Here is a 19,550-nt window from a genome sequence, read left to right as displayed (position 1 = left end):
ATAAAATCATTATGATCTCTCATCGCCGAAATAATTTATGTTTTGTTTTAAAAAAAAGAGAAGAAAAAAAATACGATTAATCAAGAAAAAAGACGAAGGAATCATAATGTTTGCTGACCACAATATCACCTGCAGGGTCAGTTGTAGCTAGAGTGGGGAATAGCGTGGAGGGTGGTAAAGAGTATTCGTGCAGGTTGGTGGTTCGCTAGTTTCGTGGTAGCGATAACCCCGATGCGCGTGTGCACCTATGTATTTCAATGTGTTAGGTTTAGATAGATTCGCTTATACAAGGAAAGAGAGACCTCAAAGCCGTTTTCCTCGGTCGTTCAATACGCGCGCGCGCGAAACGAATCGACTTCGTCCATAGTATCGTCACAGTTCTCGTCGGAGACGTTCGTGATTTTGCACCCTTGTTCAAGTCACAATTTACCGAACTATATGACGAGGGTACACCACTGTTTCCTTTCTTATTTTCCTTCGTCTCTATTTCTATCTTCGCCTTTCCCTTTTATTAACATTCTTTCTTTTATTAAATCTCTTGTTTTCTTTGCTACTTCGTTTCTCTTTACGTTATTTTTATTTGTTATATTTAAATACGTATCAGTTTTTATTCCGATTCTATTTCTCATTTCTACTTTAATACATGCCATTTTAACTGTCCCCATACTTTATACGTTGTTTTTCTCGTCTAATTATTTTTTCCTCCTTACCTCGTTCATCGTCACGTCATTGTCATCTCGTTCAAATCTTATTCGGAACACTGTTCAGAACTTGATCTTCGAATCTCCTTGGATAAAGCAGATGGTAAATATGACTCGCGAGTGTTACTGTACATTACTGGAGTGACCAGTAAGCAACAGACTGATTTTGCGTCATTTCCTATTGTTATTCCTTCTTGTTATTTGACATTGTTTTCTATCGCGATGCGATCAGCCACGGAATCGTGTGTGAACGATATCCAGGAGACGACGTCGCAGAGCAGACCGGATTAGGGTACATCGATCATCAAGAGATCAAAGAAAGAAATCACGCAACGTCTCTTTCGAGTATACTCTCTACCCTTTCTTTTTTTTTTTTTCCATATCTTCCGGCTTCCTTCTTTCTTATTTATTTGATATTTCCCTTCTCTTTCTTTTTAATCATCTCCATTTTCTCTTTCATTTTCTCTCATTTTCGATTTCCTTCTCGACTTTTTTATCGCTTGGTGGTGAAACGCGTCGCAGCGGCACGATCGTCATCGACGAAAAAAGAAGAATCTATATACTGTACCGCGACATACATTCGAATTCGCGCTCAGTCAATAGCAGCTGCATCCTTTGAAATTTCAAAAGAACCACAAATACAAGAGTATCCACAAGCGTGAAACGCATTGTGATTGAATATCAAACGACCGGCGACCAAATTACCGGAAAAAAAAACTGCCTTCCACCTTAATACGGGTTATATTACCACGATTTCAAAGAAAAACGAGCCAACAAATCGCGAGGAGTAAACAGTATTATGCGTCTACACTTTTGTTTACTATTTAAGAAAAGAGATATTTACAGAAGAGTCTATACGAGTTTGCAAATCTCGTAGATAAAAAAAGGAAAAAAGAGGAAAGGGAACGAGAACGAAACAAGTTCTGTGTAGGAACCGCAACGATGAAAGGTACAAATTTCGGTGAACCGAGGAACCAAAGATTCCAATGATACCTTCGCAAGGTGGCCGTGAGGGATATAAAGGTTCTCCCAACCCTCCGAGCAACGGCTCTGAGGACAATGGCTTCGCTAATCGACCTCGAGTGGCGGGCCTTTACACGACGAATCTCTTCAGACAAGAGCTCGTTCGATCATCAGAAGAGACTGGTGCTCGATCTCATGGTCCCGCTCGAGATATTCTTGAAAGATCGCCACGAGAGATTGGAAGCCAAAGAAGTTTAAATCTTCCTACGGATATTGCCGAGGAATTTGAGCTGTTGGATCGGTCGAGAATCGGGATTTCGAGAACGCCTCAACCATTGAGAAGGGCAGAGGTAGCCGTTGCTCATTACGAGCCGAGATCTAGATTCGACGAGTCGATCAGGCGAGGGGATCATTATGGATCGTCGTCTGTCGAAAGAATCCGTGGGAGGGAACACGAGCAACAGGAAGGATGCGTTGTACCCGATACAATTCGAAGATCCCACGCTGAATTTTCCGAGCAGACGTTATGGATGGAGTCGGGTATCGATAATTCTAAAATACCTATTTCAACTGGCGATTTTGCTGGTAGAAGGGGACAAGATGATAGTTCCACTTTCGCTTCAACCTCTGCCTCGATACTCATTTCACCCGCTAGCGAAACAAGCGAATGCGATGCGATCTCGCCCTCGGAAGTGGAGAAACCATCACCGCCACCGTACACAGGCCTTAGCCCACCTGAATACACCGAACACGTGTACGAAACTAGTGAAACACCTTCACCGATATTTCCAAATTATCCGTTGACATCGTACGCAGAGGAGACGCGTCACAGGCGTTCGAGATCCTCCGTTTCGGACGCCGAGCTTGAATTTATAGTACGCGAGGAACGTTTAAGAAGCGAGGATCGGTTTGAGTCGGAACACTTGGAGAAAGGTTCGAGGCAAATCGAATCAGAGCATCGAGATTTTTCTAAAACGATTAAATCCACGGATGAAGATGCATCAAGATCGAGGGATGTGGCAAGATTACGACCTCCTTTAACAGCAGTGGCGGGCGCTTCAGCCGATTCTGGGACTGGTGATTCCGGAAGTGCGGAGATCCAGGTGGATCCTCTTGGTACGCCTAGGACAACGACCGCCGGCGAGATTTTGGACGGAGGGAACGGGATTGAAAACGGTCAAGCTGCCAATAAATCGATGATTAAAACTCCCACGAACAATAAACAAACGGTTAAACTGTTCACGAAAGAAAGCCTCGACAGGTTGGAGAATAGAACTGTGCAACTTGTCAGGGATTATGGATTTCAACCGAAGAAACGGATGTCGGTCGAAGATGGTGCGGTGCTTCCAAATAAATATGAACCTTTCCCAACCGATCTTTACGGCAGACCTCTTGAAGAAATCGACAATTTTATTTACGACGAGGTATGTCTTTAAACATACATATTTTTTTCTTGTTATTTTATAATAAAAGTTCAATTTTAATGAAACACGTGGAAGGATATTAAAAGTTTTAAATAGAATTTATAATTTTATCAAAAGAGAAAATTAAAATCGTCAAATTGATAAACAGAATTTATGAATTTCGCAAAATAAAAATATTATTTCATAAAAATGATAAAAATCAAACCAATTATCTCTTTTTTTTTAAATAAATATTTTTTCAAATCGTAATCGTAATATAAAAACATTTAATTCTCAAAGTACAGACCAAGAAATACGTCAATGGTCAATAATAAATACAAATTTATTTAATTTTTGTTACTACTCTATTATCAGTTAAATTAAAAATGATCCAATCATCGGATAGTAAGAGTTAAATATCGATATTTATTGGAAATAAATGATCAATATTTTTTTATATTTCTTCTCTCGGATTCTCGTGAAATTCGATGATTTGATTCATGTATCATGTGTTTCAGACATTTTGCGTAGTATCGAAGAGATTTCGTAAAAATTACATCCACAGATTTACGGCGACGAACAGTTGGTTCATATTTTCTCCATGGAATCCTATAAGACGATATTGTATTTACTTAAGCACGAATCAGTACTTCGATTATGTAGTCATGGCTACGATAATATTAAATTGTGCCTTCCTCGCCATGACAGAAACTATCGAGGAAGCCGAGTAAGCATTTTCATCAAACCATTCAACCATTCGAATTAATCAAACATTTAGGGTAGGGTAATGTAACACGTGCCTTCGCCTCCTTTTATTTTTTCCAGATATATATTCTTAGCTATATACACGGCTGAAATGGTGATCAAGTCGATAGCTAAGGGATTTGTGCTCAATAAATATACTTATCTGCGAAATCCGTGGAACTGGTTGGATTTCGTAGTGATCACTAGTGGCTATGCGACTATAGGGATGGAAGTAGGAAATTTAGCTGGGTTGAGAACATTTCGAGTATTGAGAGCTCTTAAAACCGTTTCAATTATGCCTGGTAAGAATCTAAGAAAAGCGATTATTAATAATCGGAAATTTTTTTCCTCTTTTTTTCTCGTAATTATAATATAAAATATCGTACAAATCCAATTTTCTAATTAATGAATCACGACTCAGAGAGTGTTGTAGTATATTATGAAAGATTCTTGTGATTATTTTTAGTTGGAACTATTTTTATAGAAAATTTTATTACAAAAAGTTTTATCACTTATTTATTTAAATATAATATTCTATATTTAAAATATTCTTCTATACAGGCTTTTTATAAATAAAAAAAAAATTATTTAAAGATCAATGCAAAGGATATTTAAAGTATATAGATCTATTTAAAATCCATTGTAATTATATATATTTTATATTATCTTAATTAAAAATTATAACGGTGCATATTAAATATAAAAGAAAAAATTTATTTTTAATATATCAATAAATCTCTTTATTAATAATAGATAGAAATGTTTATATTTCATATTATTTTTATACAAATAAATAATCGTTGTGTATTAAAAAATTTACAAAAAAATTTATTTACTATATGAAAGTAAGGAAATAAAAAATAGAAAAATAATTGTTTACCCAATATTCTTGCAGGCTTAAAAACCATCATAAATGCATTGTTACATAGTTTTAAGCAACTTGCCGAAGTAATGACGCTCACGATCTTTTGTCTGATGGTTTTTGCACTTTTTGCTCTACAAGTTTATATGGGTGAACTTCGAAATAAATGTGTTAAAAATTTGGAATTCAATGATACACAAGTCGATTGGAAAGAGTATGTATTGTTTACTATGTACATATGAATATACTTGTTAGATATACGTGTTGCTTCCATAGTATTTATATATATGCATATATATATATATATATATATGTGTATGTATCTACTTGAGAGACAATAGCTCGTTGACTCTCAAGAGGCATTAACCGATACCTTATACCGTCCACAGGTGGACTTGGAACTCATCCAACTGGGCATTCGACGAAGATGAAGAACCAATAATTTGCGGTAACGCGACTGGCGCTAGGTTAGCCAAACTTGGTTCATTACTAGGCGCGAATATTCTGAATAACATCTCGTTTTTAACGCGAAAAATCTACTTTCCAGACATTGCAACGAAAGTTACATTTGCCTTTGCGTTGGCCCAAATCCAAATCATGGTTATACAAATTTTGACAATTTTCTGTGGTCAATGCTTACTACGTTTCAATTGATTACTTTAGATTATTGGGAAGACGTCTACAATAAGGTAGTTAATCAATTTTCTGTACAAATTATTATTTTATTATTTTTAGACATTTTTAAAAACTTTGTTAAGTTTTTAAAACTTTTAAAATTTGAAATTTTCAAATTCTCGAATATTCTTTTCTTTTCCTTTCCTAAGAAGTATTATTTTGTTGAAAATTAAAAACTAAACAATTTTTAATTTTTTAGAATTCTTAAATTCAAGCGTTTTTTCTTAAAAAATGAAAGCGAAAATAGGTGATAAATAATAATTATCATTTTCAATTTATGAAAGATTAAATTTTTATATTTCATTTTTTCTTAATATAAACAGTTGGAATATATTTGAAAAATTCCAATCATTTAAAATTGAATCTAAACTTAGTCGAAAAAATAATTATTAATTAATAAATAAAAATTTATATTATCATAACAATACCCTAAGTTTTTTATAATATTTTTTATAAATTATTGTTTTCCTTGATTTTCTTTTTTTTTAATGATTAAAAATAGTTTCGATGTGTTTTAACATTTCAACTATTTTATTCTATTCTTAATTATTTTATTTTGCAATACAATCATTAATTGTTTTGATAATCAATATTTGCGTTCATGCAAGGAATGATAGTATTGGTTCATTAGGTATTGTCGGCGTGCGGACCTATCAGCGTCTCGTTCTTCACGGTGGTCGTGTTTTTTGGATCATTTTATTTGATCAACTTGATGCTCGCTGTCGTTGCATTAAGTTACGAGGAGGAAGCAGAAATTACAAACGAGGTGTGTAATGGTTTCAACTGCACGCTTTCGATTTCATTCATTCTTACGATTGATACAATAGGAACGAAGGAAGGATTTAACCGACCATCGCGAGGACTCGACGTTTAGTTTCGACCCGACAAAAATCAATGTGAAGACGCTTGCCAAAGAAAAGCAAAAAAAATTGGATGCAAGAAAAGGGGTTCTCTTAAGTAGTTACACGCGTAAGAAAACGCGAAGAAGAAGACGTGGGAGAAGCACTGCCGGTTCCACTTCATCTGGTCAAGATAAATGTGGCTCTGTACCAAGCAGGTATACATTTTTATCACCCGAGTAGAATTAAATTGAGCGTGGAAAATGGAAAAATTGTCGAAAGATTTTTTTTTAGAAAAAAAAAAAAAAAAAGCTAGATGATTTTTTATTATAATTTTCTCACCGATTAGGTCGGTGACACCGAGCCCGAATCCAAGTCCAAGACACTCAAACGTTCGACCATCTCACTTACTTCTACAAAATGTCAGTCCACGAACAGCTGAGAATAACGGAATTCATAGATTGGCGCCAAATCGTGGTATGCTTCATTCTCGACAAGCAAGTAACAACAGTAATCAACAGTCGTCGTTAGATGATTCCGGGGTTGTCGACGATCATGATGCCGATGATGTGACATCCGTGGAAGAGCACGACAGACGCGATAACAAAGAATGTAGGGGCAACTGGCAAGAGAGGATACCCACCAATAATAAAAATGGCGACGCCAATGGTGAAACGAATCCGGATCAAACGAGAAATGGAATAAACAATGAGACGGAAGTGAACGACAATGAACAAGAAGAATCAGAGGCAACCCATTCCGGTGGTTATCTTCGAACATCTGCAAATGTTCCAGTCTCTCTTGCTGGCGGACCCACTCGAGAATTTCGAGTGTTTAAGTGCAATGGTGTGAAAACAAAAAAACAAATGTACACTTTGCCGCCAGAGTATTTATCGCACATTGTTATTTTAGGTAGGATCATTTATACATGCAGAAAGTTCCTGAAATCGTAGGAAAAAAAAAAAAAATAAAGAATGAATCGAAAATATGGAATAAAATTTTTTCGAAAAAATTAAGATTTAAGAATTTGTTAAATTATACAATTACATATTTAAACTCTATCTGTTTGGTTGATTTATTAGTCGGTCTTATGTTTTAAATTATACCAAATATTTATTCATGTTGTTATTCACAAACATTAATAGTAATAATTAGCCAAATTATGTGATTCAAACAGATTATCTTTAAATATGCGCATAAACAACAAATTTTCTAAATATTTGTTTTATATAAAAAATTTTATTTTATATTTTTTTTAAGAATCTATTTTCTTTAATTATGTTACGATTTCGGAAACATTCCATCGTATAAATTCAAAATGAGAATTATTAACGATCTATTCATCTTGTGTTTTAGATGATTTACCTGATAGAAATTGTGAAAAGTGCATCCAATGCTGTGTAGATTACGAGGGTTGGCTACGATTTCAGAATTGTTTGTACAAGGTAGGTATGCTAAAAAGGTAAAGATAATCGAGAAGGGAGTGTCTTCGGAGATGAGAACGCAAGTATTTTTATAACATAATATAATTCGATATTTGTTATATATTATTATATATCATTTTATTAAAATATTGACAAACGAATGAATTGTTATTAAAATCAAATGAATAAAAACTATAGCAAATAAAAAAAAAAAAGAAAGAAAGAAAGAAAACGCTCGACTCTCGATTGACCAGTGGCTCGTATCTAGGTAGTGAGAGATCCACTATTCGAGTTGACGATCACACTGTGCATCGTCCTCAATACCGGCTTTTTGGCAATGGAACATCACGGAATGAGCGAATCGATACGACAGGCGCTCAACATCGGTAATAAAGTGTTTACCAGTATCTTCACCTTCGAATGCTTGCTGAAGCTGTTGGCGCTGAGTAAAGATTTCTTCGCCAACGGATGGAACAATTTCGATTTGATAATAGTGTCAGCGTCTCTGATAGATCTTACCTTCGAGCTGGTAGACGGTCTCTCCGTGATACGCGGACTGAGGCTTCTGCGTGTGTTAAAATTGGCACAATCCTGGACAACGATGAAGGTTCTTCTCAGCATTATTATCTCGACGATCGGCGCTCTTGGAAATCTCACCTTAGTTCTGGTAATCGTGATTTACATATTCGCCGTGATCGGCATGCAATTGTTCAGTAAAGATTACACATTGGACAAATTCTATCCGGATCCTGTACCACGTTGGAACTTTAATGATTTCTTTCATTCATTTATGATGATATTTCGTATACTTTGCGGAGAATGGATCGAGCCATTATGGGATTGTATGAGAGCGGAACAAGAAGACGGACCCGAGGCATGCTTCGCTATATTCTTACCGGCTCTCGTCATGGGTAATTTTATGGTGTTGAATCTCTTCCTTGCTTTACTGCTCAACAGCTTTAATTCGGAAGAGTTGAAGCAGAAAAAAGAAGAGGTTGGCGAGGATTCGAAACTCGCAAGGTCGTTCGATCGTATTCGTTCGATTATAAGGAAAAATAAATGTTCTCGGATGGGGCAAGTTGTCGCAAAAGGGAGAGGAAAGGATCCTCGTTTCGAAAAGATCGTGCGACGAGTTATGGATCGATCCGACAACGAGACTAAATACGCCATTCAAGAGACTGTGCTCAACCTTCCAAAGGATAATGTTTACAATAGATCTTATCAAGAAAGTTTGAATCAGCCAGTTTTTACTTACGATCCGGTTTACTCTCAGTCTCAGATGGAAAGGCAAAGATACGAACAGTGGGAAAAGGATGATGAAGAAAAGGACGAAACAACGTATGACGAAAAGAATTACTCGAATAAAGAAAAAGAGATGGAAATGAACGAAAGTAAGGAAGAGGAATGTCAAGATCTGGAAATCGTGAGAGATTCCTCGTGTTCGAACAAAGCACCCGCGGAGGAAAGAGTCGCGATGCTACCTCAAAAAGATCCATTTCCTAGACACGAGGATCGAATATCTAAACGACCATGGCACGCGCTCGTCAGTTATGTCGATGAATTGACCGTTGGTGGTAGAAGAGATAGCAAGGGGAAATATATCGACGGGATGGGTTCTTTCCCCGGATTTGGAAGAAGTAATCGGCGTAAAGAACCGCAAGATTGCTTTCCACGACAATGTTACCAGAAGTAAGAACCAATCTAACCGCACTTCGAACTTTCTCTTCTTCTGCCCGTGTGAATGACGTTTGATAGCGATATTGTATGTGCAGGTGTACCTGCATCGATCGGTGTATTGCAACAGCTATTGGCAAAAAATGGATCAAACTACGAACAATGATTCTATCGGTCGTTGACACGCCTGGCTTCGAATGGATGATTCTAGTTTTAATTTTTGCATCTTCCATAACGCTTTGTTTTGAAGATATTTACCTAGATGATAATCCTTTTTTGAAGAAAATCCTCTATTGGACCAATCTTGGCTTCTGTGCGCTTTTCAGTATTGAGATGTTACTCAAGTGGTTAGCTCTGGGTTTCTGCAAATATTTCACCAGTTTTTGGACAATCTTGGATTTTATAATTGTCTTTGTAAGTAGAGTTATAAATTCAACAGCAGCATCGATTTTAATTGTACACAGACACACACACACACACACACACACACACACACACACACACACACACATATATGTTATATGTGTTTCGTGTATGTGCAAGCAAAAGCACATACGTGTGCGCGAGCGCATGTGGTGTAAATTTTACGTCCATCTCTGCTGCATGGATTTTTCTCCGATCGTAACTATCTCGCTGTTACGATCTCGCTCCTTGTCTCACTTTATCTTCTTCATTTTTATGCATTTATTTCTTACATTTTTTATATGTGTCGCCTTGCGGACTCAGGTACGTGCAATATTAATATGTTGCTTCTACTCAATTTGATCATGGCTGAAATATCCTTGCAACGCTTTATATCTTAATTCGATCCACCAGAATTTCAACTAATTTATTCAATTTTTTTTATTAATTGAAATTCTTATTAGTTTAATATTAGTTTCTTTCATATTATGCACTCGTGTAAATTTTCGAATCTTGAGATATTAGTAAACCGATTGCACTAATTCTTATCATTAGATATTTCTTTTTATATATTCGTCACATGAATATATATATATATTTCTGTAACTTCATAAGAATGAATAAGGAATTCGATAATTTTTTTATAGTATAAAATGAAAAAGTCTATTTATAAGATCTTCAAATTTTTACAACGATATTCTTTTTTAATGATATTAGATAATATTAATATTTTTGCAATACGTAGAATAATTTTCAAAACATTAATGTGAGATTATGAAGACGATCCATTAGAATTTTTAGAGAAAAATATGCATATTTTTGTTGTTAGTTTTACGATTTTAATAATTTTGATATTAATAATATATTTTATAAATTATTTTTATAATCAATAGTATAACTTCGAAAAGTTAAAAAACTTTTATTAATTTAAGCGAAAAGAGATGTGTAGATTAAATTGTAAAATTTTCGTTATCAGACTTCATACATACATAACTTTTTACAATTAGAATAAGATGATATTTTTCAAACATGCTCTTAACAAAACAAAATTGCAATCTAGAAATTTTCTATGCATATACTACACATAATAACTATGTTACAAAATGCTATTTTTTTTTATTTATAATAATACGTGGAAATATTAAAGAAATGAATTATTTAGTTAAAAATACAAAGACAAAAACATAGTATTTTTTATCAAGATTATATTTTTAGAGGTTTCAAGGTTATCAATATTTTTTAAACCAAACTACATATTTTTATGATCATAACGTAATAACTGAGGTCAAGATCGATCAAATGACCTAAATACCATGATACTATGACTTTCAAATTACCTTGAATACAAAAAAATTAGACAACCATGAAATCAATTTTTTTTTTTATTCAGGAAAACTTTTGATTTAAAAGTTATAGTATTTAGATTATTGAATCTTGATTTTTTTTAGCTATTAATTATATTATGATGATAAATATATATAATTGTTAAAAAATATGACCTTAAGAAAGAAAATGTTGTATATTACGTTTATTCAAATCAAATAATTTATTCTCTTGATATTTGCTAAAAGACATCATTTTGTAATAGAATTATTGAAATAATACCCTGTATTTATTTTTATATTCTTATATTCATATTATATTTTAATTTATTTTTATTTATTAATTACTTATTTATTTATTAAGTTAAAATAAAAATTGATAAATAAAGATTAATATATATGTTATATATCAATTATAATATTTTTAAAATGATTAGTTATAAAAAAATATAATTAATAAAATAAAATAAAATAATAGATATAGAATAAAATATGTTCTGAAACTAATCTTATTTATGTATATTAATCTATATTAGTACATAGTGGCACAAAATTTATATTTTTATTTTATTTTTTTAATAGATTTTTTCTATTCTCTTTATATCAATCAATGAAACTTTTCAGTTAAGATTTTTAATTAAGAAATTATATATTTTTTTATTAAAGATTAAAGTTTATTAAAATTTGAAATATGCTAAATATAGAAATCCCATAAAAATTCTAATTATCGAAATATTTTAAATGAAATGTGTTGAAAAATTATGAAAATTTATAATTTATAAATTATAATATAATATTATTATTATAAAAAATGTGTACAAGATTTGTCTGTTTATGATATTCTATCTAATTTAATTAATAAAATATATTCTTTTGAAATTTATTTTTATATCATCAACATTAATGATAATGTTTGTAAATATTTCAAATTTCAATTAATGAATATTTAAATAATTTTCTATTAGTTTTCCTTCATCTATACTTTCATAGTTTCTTATCACTTATTTCAATATTTATTCTTTCGAATTCCAATAAAATATTGCATATTGTATAATAAAATATTACAAAGTGCAAATGATTTCATATTTTTATTATGTAACTTTTAAACATTATTATTTAAGTTTGAAACTTTTTTTCATGGTCAATCTGCCGATTAGCTTCCTCCTCATTGATCTTAACGAGATATGTTATAAAAAGCTTCTTTTTGAACTTTTTTTTTTATGCATAAATAGTAGTCAATTTTAATTTTCGAATTATTTGCAAAAAAATTTAATACTAAATCATTGCCTATGTGTGTGCTTATAATAATATATGTTTAATATGCCATCGTTATTTAAAATAATGATAAATATATAATAAATATATAATAAATAAATTCGAAAATCTACTTCCTTATGAAATTGAACGTGATTTTTTTTTTTAAGATTTTCTTTATACATATAGAAATAATACGAAAATTAAGAATAACTAAATTACATAAATCATTTTTCTTAAAACAAATTTATAATAAAATAAGTAAAATAAGTAAAATATTTTTTCCATTTAAAAATTAATTATTGAGAATTTAAAAATTCATCTATTATAGGATTTTTGATATTTTAAAGGATTTAATTAATAAACTTTTATTTTACATTTTTATTTATTTATTTTCATATGTAGAGTAATCATCTATTGATAATTCATTTGTATTCGATCAAGAATTTCATTTATATTTGAAAAATTTCAAATTTGATTTATTCGAAATCAAAGATTTATATGAGAAAAATTCATTTTTCTCATATATTTTCGTTTTATTTTGAGCCTTGATCTTATTTATACTATGAATTACGGATCAATCTGTATATACATTGGGAAAACTAACTTCGATCATTGTAATTTCGGTCGCTCAAGGATTGTTTTATACTTTACTTTTATATTCCGGAGATCTGAAAAGATGCTCAACTTATTATTGATACTAAATATAATGATATTTGTTTACCCATTATACCATATTTATACAAACAGTTGAAAAGTGGCGGTCGCGTACTGTCGTACGTGCTCCTGCGAATGCATACATAGTATAGGCGGAATTCAATATAATAATACCGAAAATTTTTTACTAACTAACTCTAACTAAATAATTCAAAAATTAAGCTTTATGTGACATAGAAAAAGTTCCTCAAAATGATATTTTTTAAAACAAAATGAGAAAGAAACTAATCGGCAAATTCATTTTTTTTATAACGAACAGATTACAAATATTTAAATTTAAGTAAAGTTAAATAATTTAAATTTTTTTTACATATAAAAATTCAAAAATTTAGATGATCAAATCAAAATATGAAAGTTAAGAATGAAAAAATTGCATTTAAAACTTCGTTTTTTCAATTTTAGTCGCTAAATAAATAATAAACATAATATAATTTTTTTATTTTTAATTTTATTTTGACGTGATAAATTATTCTTTAAATATTTAAATATCTGTTATTAAATATCTTGTATATATATAATACATGTATGTAACAATTTCCAAGTAAAATAGTTAAAAAAAAATCAGTCAAAAATAATTTCAAGAATAATATGATTTTTGTTTTCTTTATAGTGTATTTATCTTATAATTAAGAAAATCATTTAGTATTGATACATGCACAATTAATTTCTATAAATTTCAATATAGTAACCATAAATATAAACATAATAAAAAAATATATATAAATAGCTTCAGCTTTGTAAAATTTAAAAAAAAATCTCAGATGTATATATTGCTTTGCATGGCATTTTATGTATCGTTATCATTGTTGTTTCTTAGATATTTAAAATAAAGTAACTATCCAATTATTTCTCTATTTTGTCTTTTCCTCTTTCTCATTTCAATAAATGAAATTGTATATAAAATATGAAAAATTTTTTTTGAATATTTACCTATGTATTATTTATATATGAATAGGAAATTATTTATTTTCAGCCTTTATTATTTTCGTTTTAATTAGAATATATTTAAAATAGAAAATTTTTAGAAAAAATTCACGATTAATTTTATCATTTGTTATAATATACAAACAGCATGTTATATATTCTTTGAATGATGAAAGAAAGAAAAAAAAATAAACGAATATCTTCAAAAATCGTAATTTAATTTTTCTTGAACAGGTATCAACATTTAGTCTGTTGATAGAAGAAAACGAAAATTTGAAAGTGCTAAGATCTTTAAGAACTTTGAGAGCACTAAGACCCTTAAGAGCAATATCGAGATGGCAAGGCATGAGGGTAAGGGATTAGATTGATTAGATCAATGCTAATGATGTAGATTGATTAGATGGTTAATACATTCCTAAAGCTTGGAAGTTAGAAGTATCCCGTATTTTCTTTTTCTTGTCTTTGCTAGATCGTAGTGAACGCGTTGATGTATGCGATACCTAGTATATTCAACGTGCTCCTCGTCTGTCTCGTGTTCTGGCTGATATTTTCTATAATGGGTGTACAATTTTTTGGCGGCAAATTTTTCAAATGCGTTGATGAGTACGGCGAATTATTAGATATATCGGTAAGTAAAATCTTTCTCTGTTGTTTTTTTTTTCACTTTAATGACAAAAAAAAAAGCTAAATTATTGAAAAAGTCGAGAGAAATAAAAGGAAGAAAATTTGAATCGATGAACGTTACTTCTATAGATTGTAAACACGAAAGATGATTGTTTGAGAAAAAATTACTCTTGGGAAAATAGTAAAATCACCTTTGATCACGTGGGAATAGCATATCTAGCTTTGTTCCAAGTAGCAACTTTCGAAGGGTGGATGGAAGTGATGCAGGATGCGGTAGACGCAAGAGGTGTAGATCTTCAACCTCAAAGAGAAGCAAATATCTACGCATATTTCTACTTTGTGATATTTATTGTTTGCGGCTCTTTTTTTACACTAAATCTCTTTATCGGAGTAATTATAGACAACTTTAACATGTTAAAGAAAAAGGTAAGAAACAAAATCAATCGAAAAGAGATTCTTGAAAAATAATTTTTTACATATTTCGTCGAACGCTGAAACTTTTTTCCCCATTTTCATTTCTTTTCATCCCTATTTTCAGTACGAAGGTGGAGTGCTAGAAATGTTTTTGACCGAAAGTCAAAAACACTACTACACTGCCATGAAAAAACTTGGCCGTAAAAAGCCGCAAAAAGTGATAAAGCGTCCGATGAATCAAATCCTCGCAATGTTTTACGATCTATCGAATTCACGCAGGTAAATGAATTTAAGTTTTATTTGCTTCTTTATGTATTTTCTTTTTTTTTTATTCACCATTGAATTTTTCTCTTTTCTTTTTTTTTCTTTTCGAGAAATTTAAAATTTTTTATCGATTTCACTATATAAACAACAACTACTAAATGTTTCCAGATTTGAAATAGCAATTTTCATTTTGATATTTCTCAACATGCTGACAATGGGAATCGAGCATTACGATCAACCTCATCCAATTTTCTTCGTTCTTGAAGTGTCGAATGCATTTTTCACAACCGTTTTTGGCTTAGAAGCAATCGTGAAAATAATAGGACTTCGATATCATTATTTCACGGTGCCATGGAACTTGTTCGATTTCCTCCTTGTGCTGGCTTCAATATTAGGAATATTAATGGAGGATATTATGGTAGACTTTCCGGTGTCCCCGACGCTCCTGCGAGTCGTGAGAGTGTTCAGAATTGGTAGAATCTTAAGACTCATAAAAGCAGCAAAAGGTATTCGCAAACTGCTCTTCGCTCTGGTGGTTAGTCTTCCAGCGCTGTTCAACATCGGTGCCCTATTAGCTCTAATTACTTTTATTTATGCCATTATTGGCATGTCAGTGTTTGGTCACGTTAAGAAACAAGGTGCGCTTGACGATATGGTGAGTAATGTCATTTAAATTTTTTTCAATTTATTTTTTTCTATATCCCTATTTTTCTCATCATGCGTTATTTTTCCCTCTCTGTTTATTTTTTCTTATTTCCTCGTTTCATTCCCTGTAGGTAAATTTTGAAACTTTTGGTAGAAGCATGCAATTACTGTTTCGATTAATGACCTCAGCTGGTTGGAACGACGTGTTAGAATCATTGATGGTACAACCACCGAATTGCGATCCGACTCCAACTAATCGGCAATTGAATGGAAATTGCGGATATCCTTTATTGGCAATAACCTATTTTACTTCTTTCATCATAATCAGTTATATGATCGTTATCAATATGTACATTGCTATTATTCTCGAGAATTTTAATCAGGCCCATCAAGAAGAAGAAATCGGTATTGTCGAAGACGATCTAGAAATGTTTTACATTCGATGGTCCAAGTAAGTATTATTTTTGTATCTTACCCTATTTTTCTTTCTAGTTATGCCTTCTATCGCAAGATCAACATTAACACGTATAATCATAATTAATTCGTAGATATGATCCGCACGCGACACAGTTCATAAATTTTTCGCAATTAAGCGATTTCATAGCAAGCCTGGATCCACCATTAGGGATTTCGAAGCCCAATATGGTTGCACTAGTTAGTTTTAATTTACCTATCGCAAAGGGTAATAAGATTCATTGTCTGGACATTCTGCACGCACTTGTCAAGCACGTTCTTGGACACGTAGAAGAGTCTGAAGATTTTCGAAAGCTGCAGGAACAAATGGATATTAAGTTTAAAAAACAATTTCCCACTCGTAAAGAATTAGAAATTGTTTCTTCAACGAGAATGTGGAAACGTCAAGATAAAGCAGCTAGGTTGATTCAACGTACCATAAGGGAATATATAACGTGAGTAATGCTAATTAATGTTTCCATTTCATTTTTCAAATACAATTCTACAATAAGAGTCTACGTTGTATTATTCAGGGCGAAAAAGGAACGTGAAAGGATGGCTCAAGAAGTGGATTCTCAGACTCAGACGTCGAGTCCTGGTGGTGGGAATGAGGGTAGGGGCGGGGGTGGATGGAGTGGCAAAGTATCGGCTTTTCTACATGTGCATAGAGGTAGCCGAGCCAGTAGTCGCAAGTCCTCGAGGGCCAGCGACGCCAGCGATTTCAGCGAGCTCGGTACAGCTTCGGCATGGCTTTTTCCAAATTTACCTCTGCTGTTGCTCTCCGGCGCCACCGGTACTCACGAGGACCTGCCTCCTCCCGCTCTGACCGTATCCCGTCCCTCGCCGACTACAGAACAACAAATGTTTACCGGTTCCTCTGTTGCTTCTGCTACTTCCTCTGATCTACACACTAGGTTTGCGTTTCCTTTTCTTATTCGTTTTCAATACACATTTAATCATGTATGGTAATTTTACAGTTTAATGATTTTTCTCAATTTTGATTATTTGACTGACTAAAACTTCATTTTATCGAATTTTTTTAATAATACTTTGAGATCTTAATAAAAAATTTCGTTACGTATAAGATGAGCGATCTTTATGAATAAAGTATCATTCTCATAAAGTGTTAAAGTAGTGAAGTGTAAATATTCTAGTGATTTTATATGTAAAAAAAAAAAACAGTAAAAAAAAAAGTAGAAAAATTAAAAAACAAATTTTTTTTTTATTATATTTTATTTAAAGTATTATTAATAGTTTATATTTTATGCAAATGCACCTATTGATACTTTTTTAATCACTAAAATTTTTATAGATTTTTATAGTTTGCACTTAATTTCTGTTTATCATTTTTCCAGCAAGCCTCAATTATCTAAACTATTTGCATCATTTTAAAATTAATGAAATTAACATTATCATTAACAGTTAAGTGAACATAATCTGAATCTAATCTCTTTAATCTTTGAAATTTCTTCCATTCATCTTGAATTTGAAGTTTTCACATAAAAACATATACATATGTCATTACTCTTTTCATATCGAATAAACACATTTTACTATCATCTTGCATAAATGAAATAATACCGATAAGACTGACGATAAGATTACTCTTTTAATTTTGAGTAAAAAAATTTATGAGCATACAATCTATTATGTTATTTTTTTATAGATTTCAATGAAACTTTTTTAACTATTTTGTTGTAATGTACAAAATTTTATGCGATAATGGGATCTTAAAAAATATAAAATTAGTTTTTATAATAATTAGTAACCAATTATTTCAATTGAGTTAAATGATAATTCTTCATCATTTTTTTCACTACTTGATAAAAAGATCTTTTAACTTAAAATTTTTACTTCCCTTAAATTTTTTGTTTAAGATTAACTCCAACTGCAAATTGTTTATTTATCATACAACAAAGTAATTATGAAAAAATTCTGTTCAAATCCATAAAAAGATAGTTCTTTTAATCAATATATTATATTTATATTTAATATAATGTATTTAATATTTTTTTTAAGTGTTCTTGAAATGACTTCTTCTTCTTTTATAAATAAACGAAATTCAAATGAAAAACTATAGTTAAAAATAATTAAAATTGAGAAAAAAATTACTGAACTCCAAAATTATCCAATATATTTTTCTTCTCTAATATTAGATAAACTTTAAAGAATGAAACTATAATATGATAATAATTTACGATAGATCAATCGGGGGTCCAACTCTCGGTCGACAAAATGCCGTTGAAAGTTATCCCGATGAGGAAGTCCCCAGTCTTCCTACGAAGCGCAAATCACTTCCGCCAAGCGCTACAACACTCTCTCTGAACACCTTACATCGTGATATCAAAGAAGCATTTAGCAGACGTTGCGGTAGCCTTCGAAAGAAACATCAACCAGCTCCTGAACCAGCTCCGCTGCCAATCGAATCTACCGATGTAAGCATACTTGTTACGGAACCCAGTCCAGAGAATTCAGCACCGCCTTCAAGACCGGCATTACTTAGACAACAATCCGCCGCCACGGTCGTTCATGTCCTTGTACACAGGGAGAGTGAAGAATATCGAGATGTACAACCTGATAATGCCAGTTGATCTTAGATTATTATGCTCGACATCCTTCCTAAAACAGTTTAATGAAAAGCTAATTTGCTTGTTATCGCGTTACTATCATTTCGAGATTTGAATCTAATCAATTCCCTCTCCTCTCCCCCTTTCTTTGACACTGTTGCCTTATCATCATTACCATCATTTATAATCTTTTTATTATTTCATTATTAATATATTTCAATTAAATTATTTATTGATTATTTGTTGAAAGTAAACTATTTATTCTTATATTTAGATTTTACAATATATTTTTCCTTTATAAGGAAATTCTTTTACGATATTTTTTATCCTAATAAATAACAGTAGTCTATTTATATATAGTATCTAATCAATTTATTGCAACGAGCTTAAATTTTTTTCTTCTGCAATAAAAATCTATAGATGAATAATATAATATAGTTCAGGTAGTTTAATTGATTTAATATTACTCTAAACTCGCATTCTTCTACCATGATTAAGGGTAATTGGACCAATTTAGTGAAATATATTTAAATTCCGATCCCTTATTCAAATTAAATCATTAATACAATCTACTCGTTATAAAAATGAATAATAATTACATGAAAAAACAAATAATACTGCCTTAAATAGCATAGATTTTTAATTTATAATTATTTTAAAGAAAGAAACAAAAAGAACA

General features: G+C 31.5%; 1 protein-coding gene across 8 annotated transcripts; it reads left to right on the top strand.

The window, feature by feature from the left end:
• The first annotated feature begins 25 nt into the window (after positions 1–25).
• LOC411653 (sodium channel protein 60E) lies at positions 26–18,959 on the top strand. 8 transcript variants are annotated; one of them, XM_026442734.1, is made up of 22 exons: positions 31–3,088; positions 3,586–3,794; positions 3,893–4,113; positions 4,707–4,887; positions 5,063–5,140; positions 5,221–5,362; positions 5,980–6,114; positions 6,176–6,405; positions 6,537–7,099; positions 7,544–7,632; positions 7,880–7,997; positions 8,124–9,300; positions 9,384–9,699; positions 14,139–14,255; positions 14,374–14,532; positions 14,658–14,954; positions 15,067–15,221; positions 15,375–15,861; positions 15,983–16,302; positions 16,400–16,759; positions 16,838–17,218; positions 18,508–18,959. In XM_026442734.1, the coding sequence occupies exons 1-22, from the start codon at positions 1,688–1,690 to the stop codon at positions 18,893–18,895; spliced, it is 7,524 nt and encodes a 2,507-aa protein (XP_026298519.1). In that variant the 5' UTR covers positions 31–1,687; the 3' UTR covers positions 18,896–18,959. The 8 variants fall into 8 exon arrangements, with proteins under 8 accessions (XP_006572019.1, XP_026298519.1, XP_006572016.2 ...); XM_006571953.3 differs by having other exon boundaries at positions 31–447; positions 1,224–3,088; positions 7,880–9,300; positions 18,508–18,895; XM_026442732.1 differs by having other exon boundaries at positions 31–447; positions 769–3,088; positions 7,880–9,300; positions 18,508–18,895.
• Positions 18,960–19,550: the final 591 nt, after the last annotated feature.

Source organism: Apis mellifera, linkage group LG9, assembly GCF_003254395.2.
Source record: "Apis mellifera strain DH4 linkage group LG9, Amel_HAv3.1, whole genome shotgun sequence".
Lineage (NCBI taxonomy): Eukaryota > Metazoa > Arthropoda > Insecta > Hymenoptera > Apidae > Apis > Apis mellifera.
Note: the sequence above shows the minus strand (reverse complement) of the source record. Positions and strands in the feature narration are given on the sequence as shown.

What these genes read in the sequence shown, in the direction of transcription:
- LOC411653 (XM_026442733.1), top strand. Translation starts at nt 1,688, where the DNA reads ATGATACCTTCGCAAGGTGGCCGTGAGGGATATAAAGGTTCTCCCAAC. An exon ending in ATCGCACATTGTTATTTTAG is followed by an intron (nt 7,100 to 7,543) that starts GTAGGATCATTT and finishes CTTGTGTTTTAG; the next exon opens with ATGATTTACCTGATAGAAAT. An exon ending in TCCTCTGATCTACACACTAG is followed by an intron (nt 17,219 to 18,507) that starts GTTTGCGTTTCC and finishes AATTTACGATAG; the next exon opens with ATCAATCGGGGGTCCAACTC.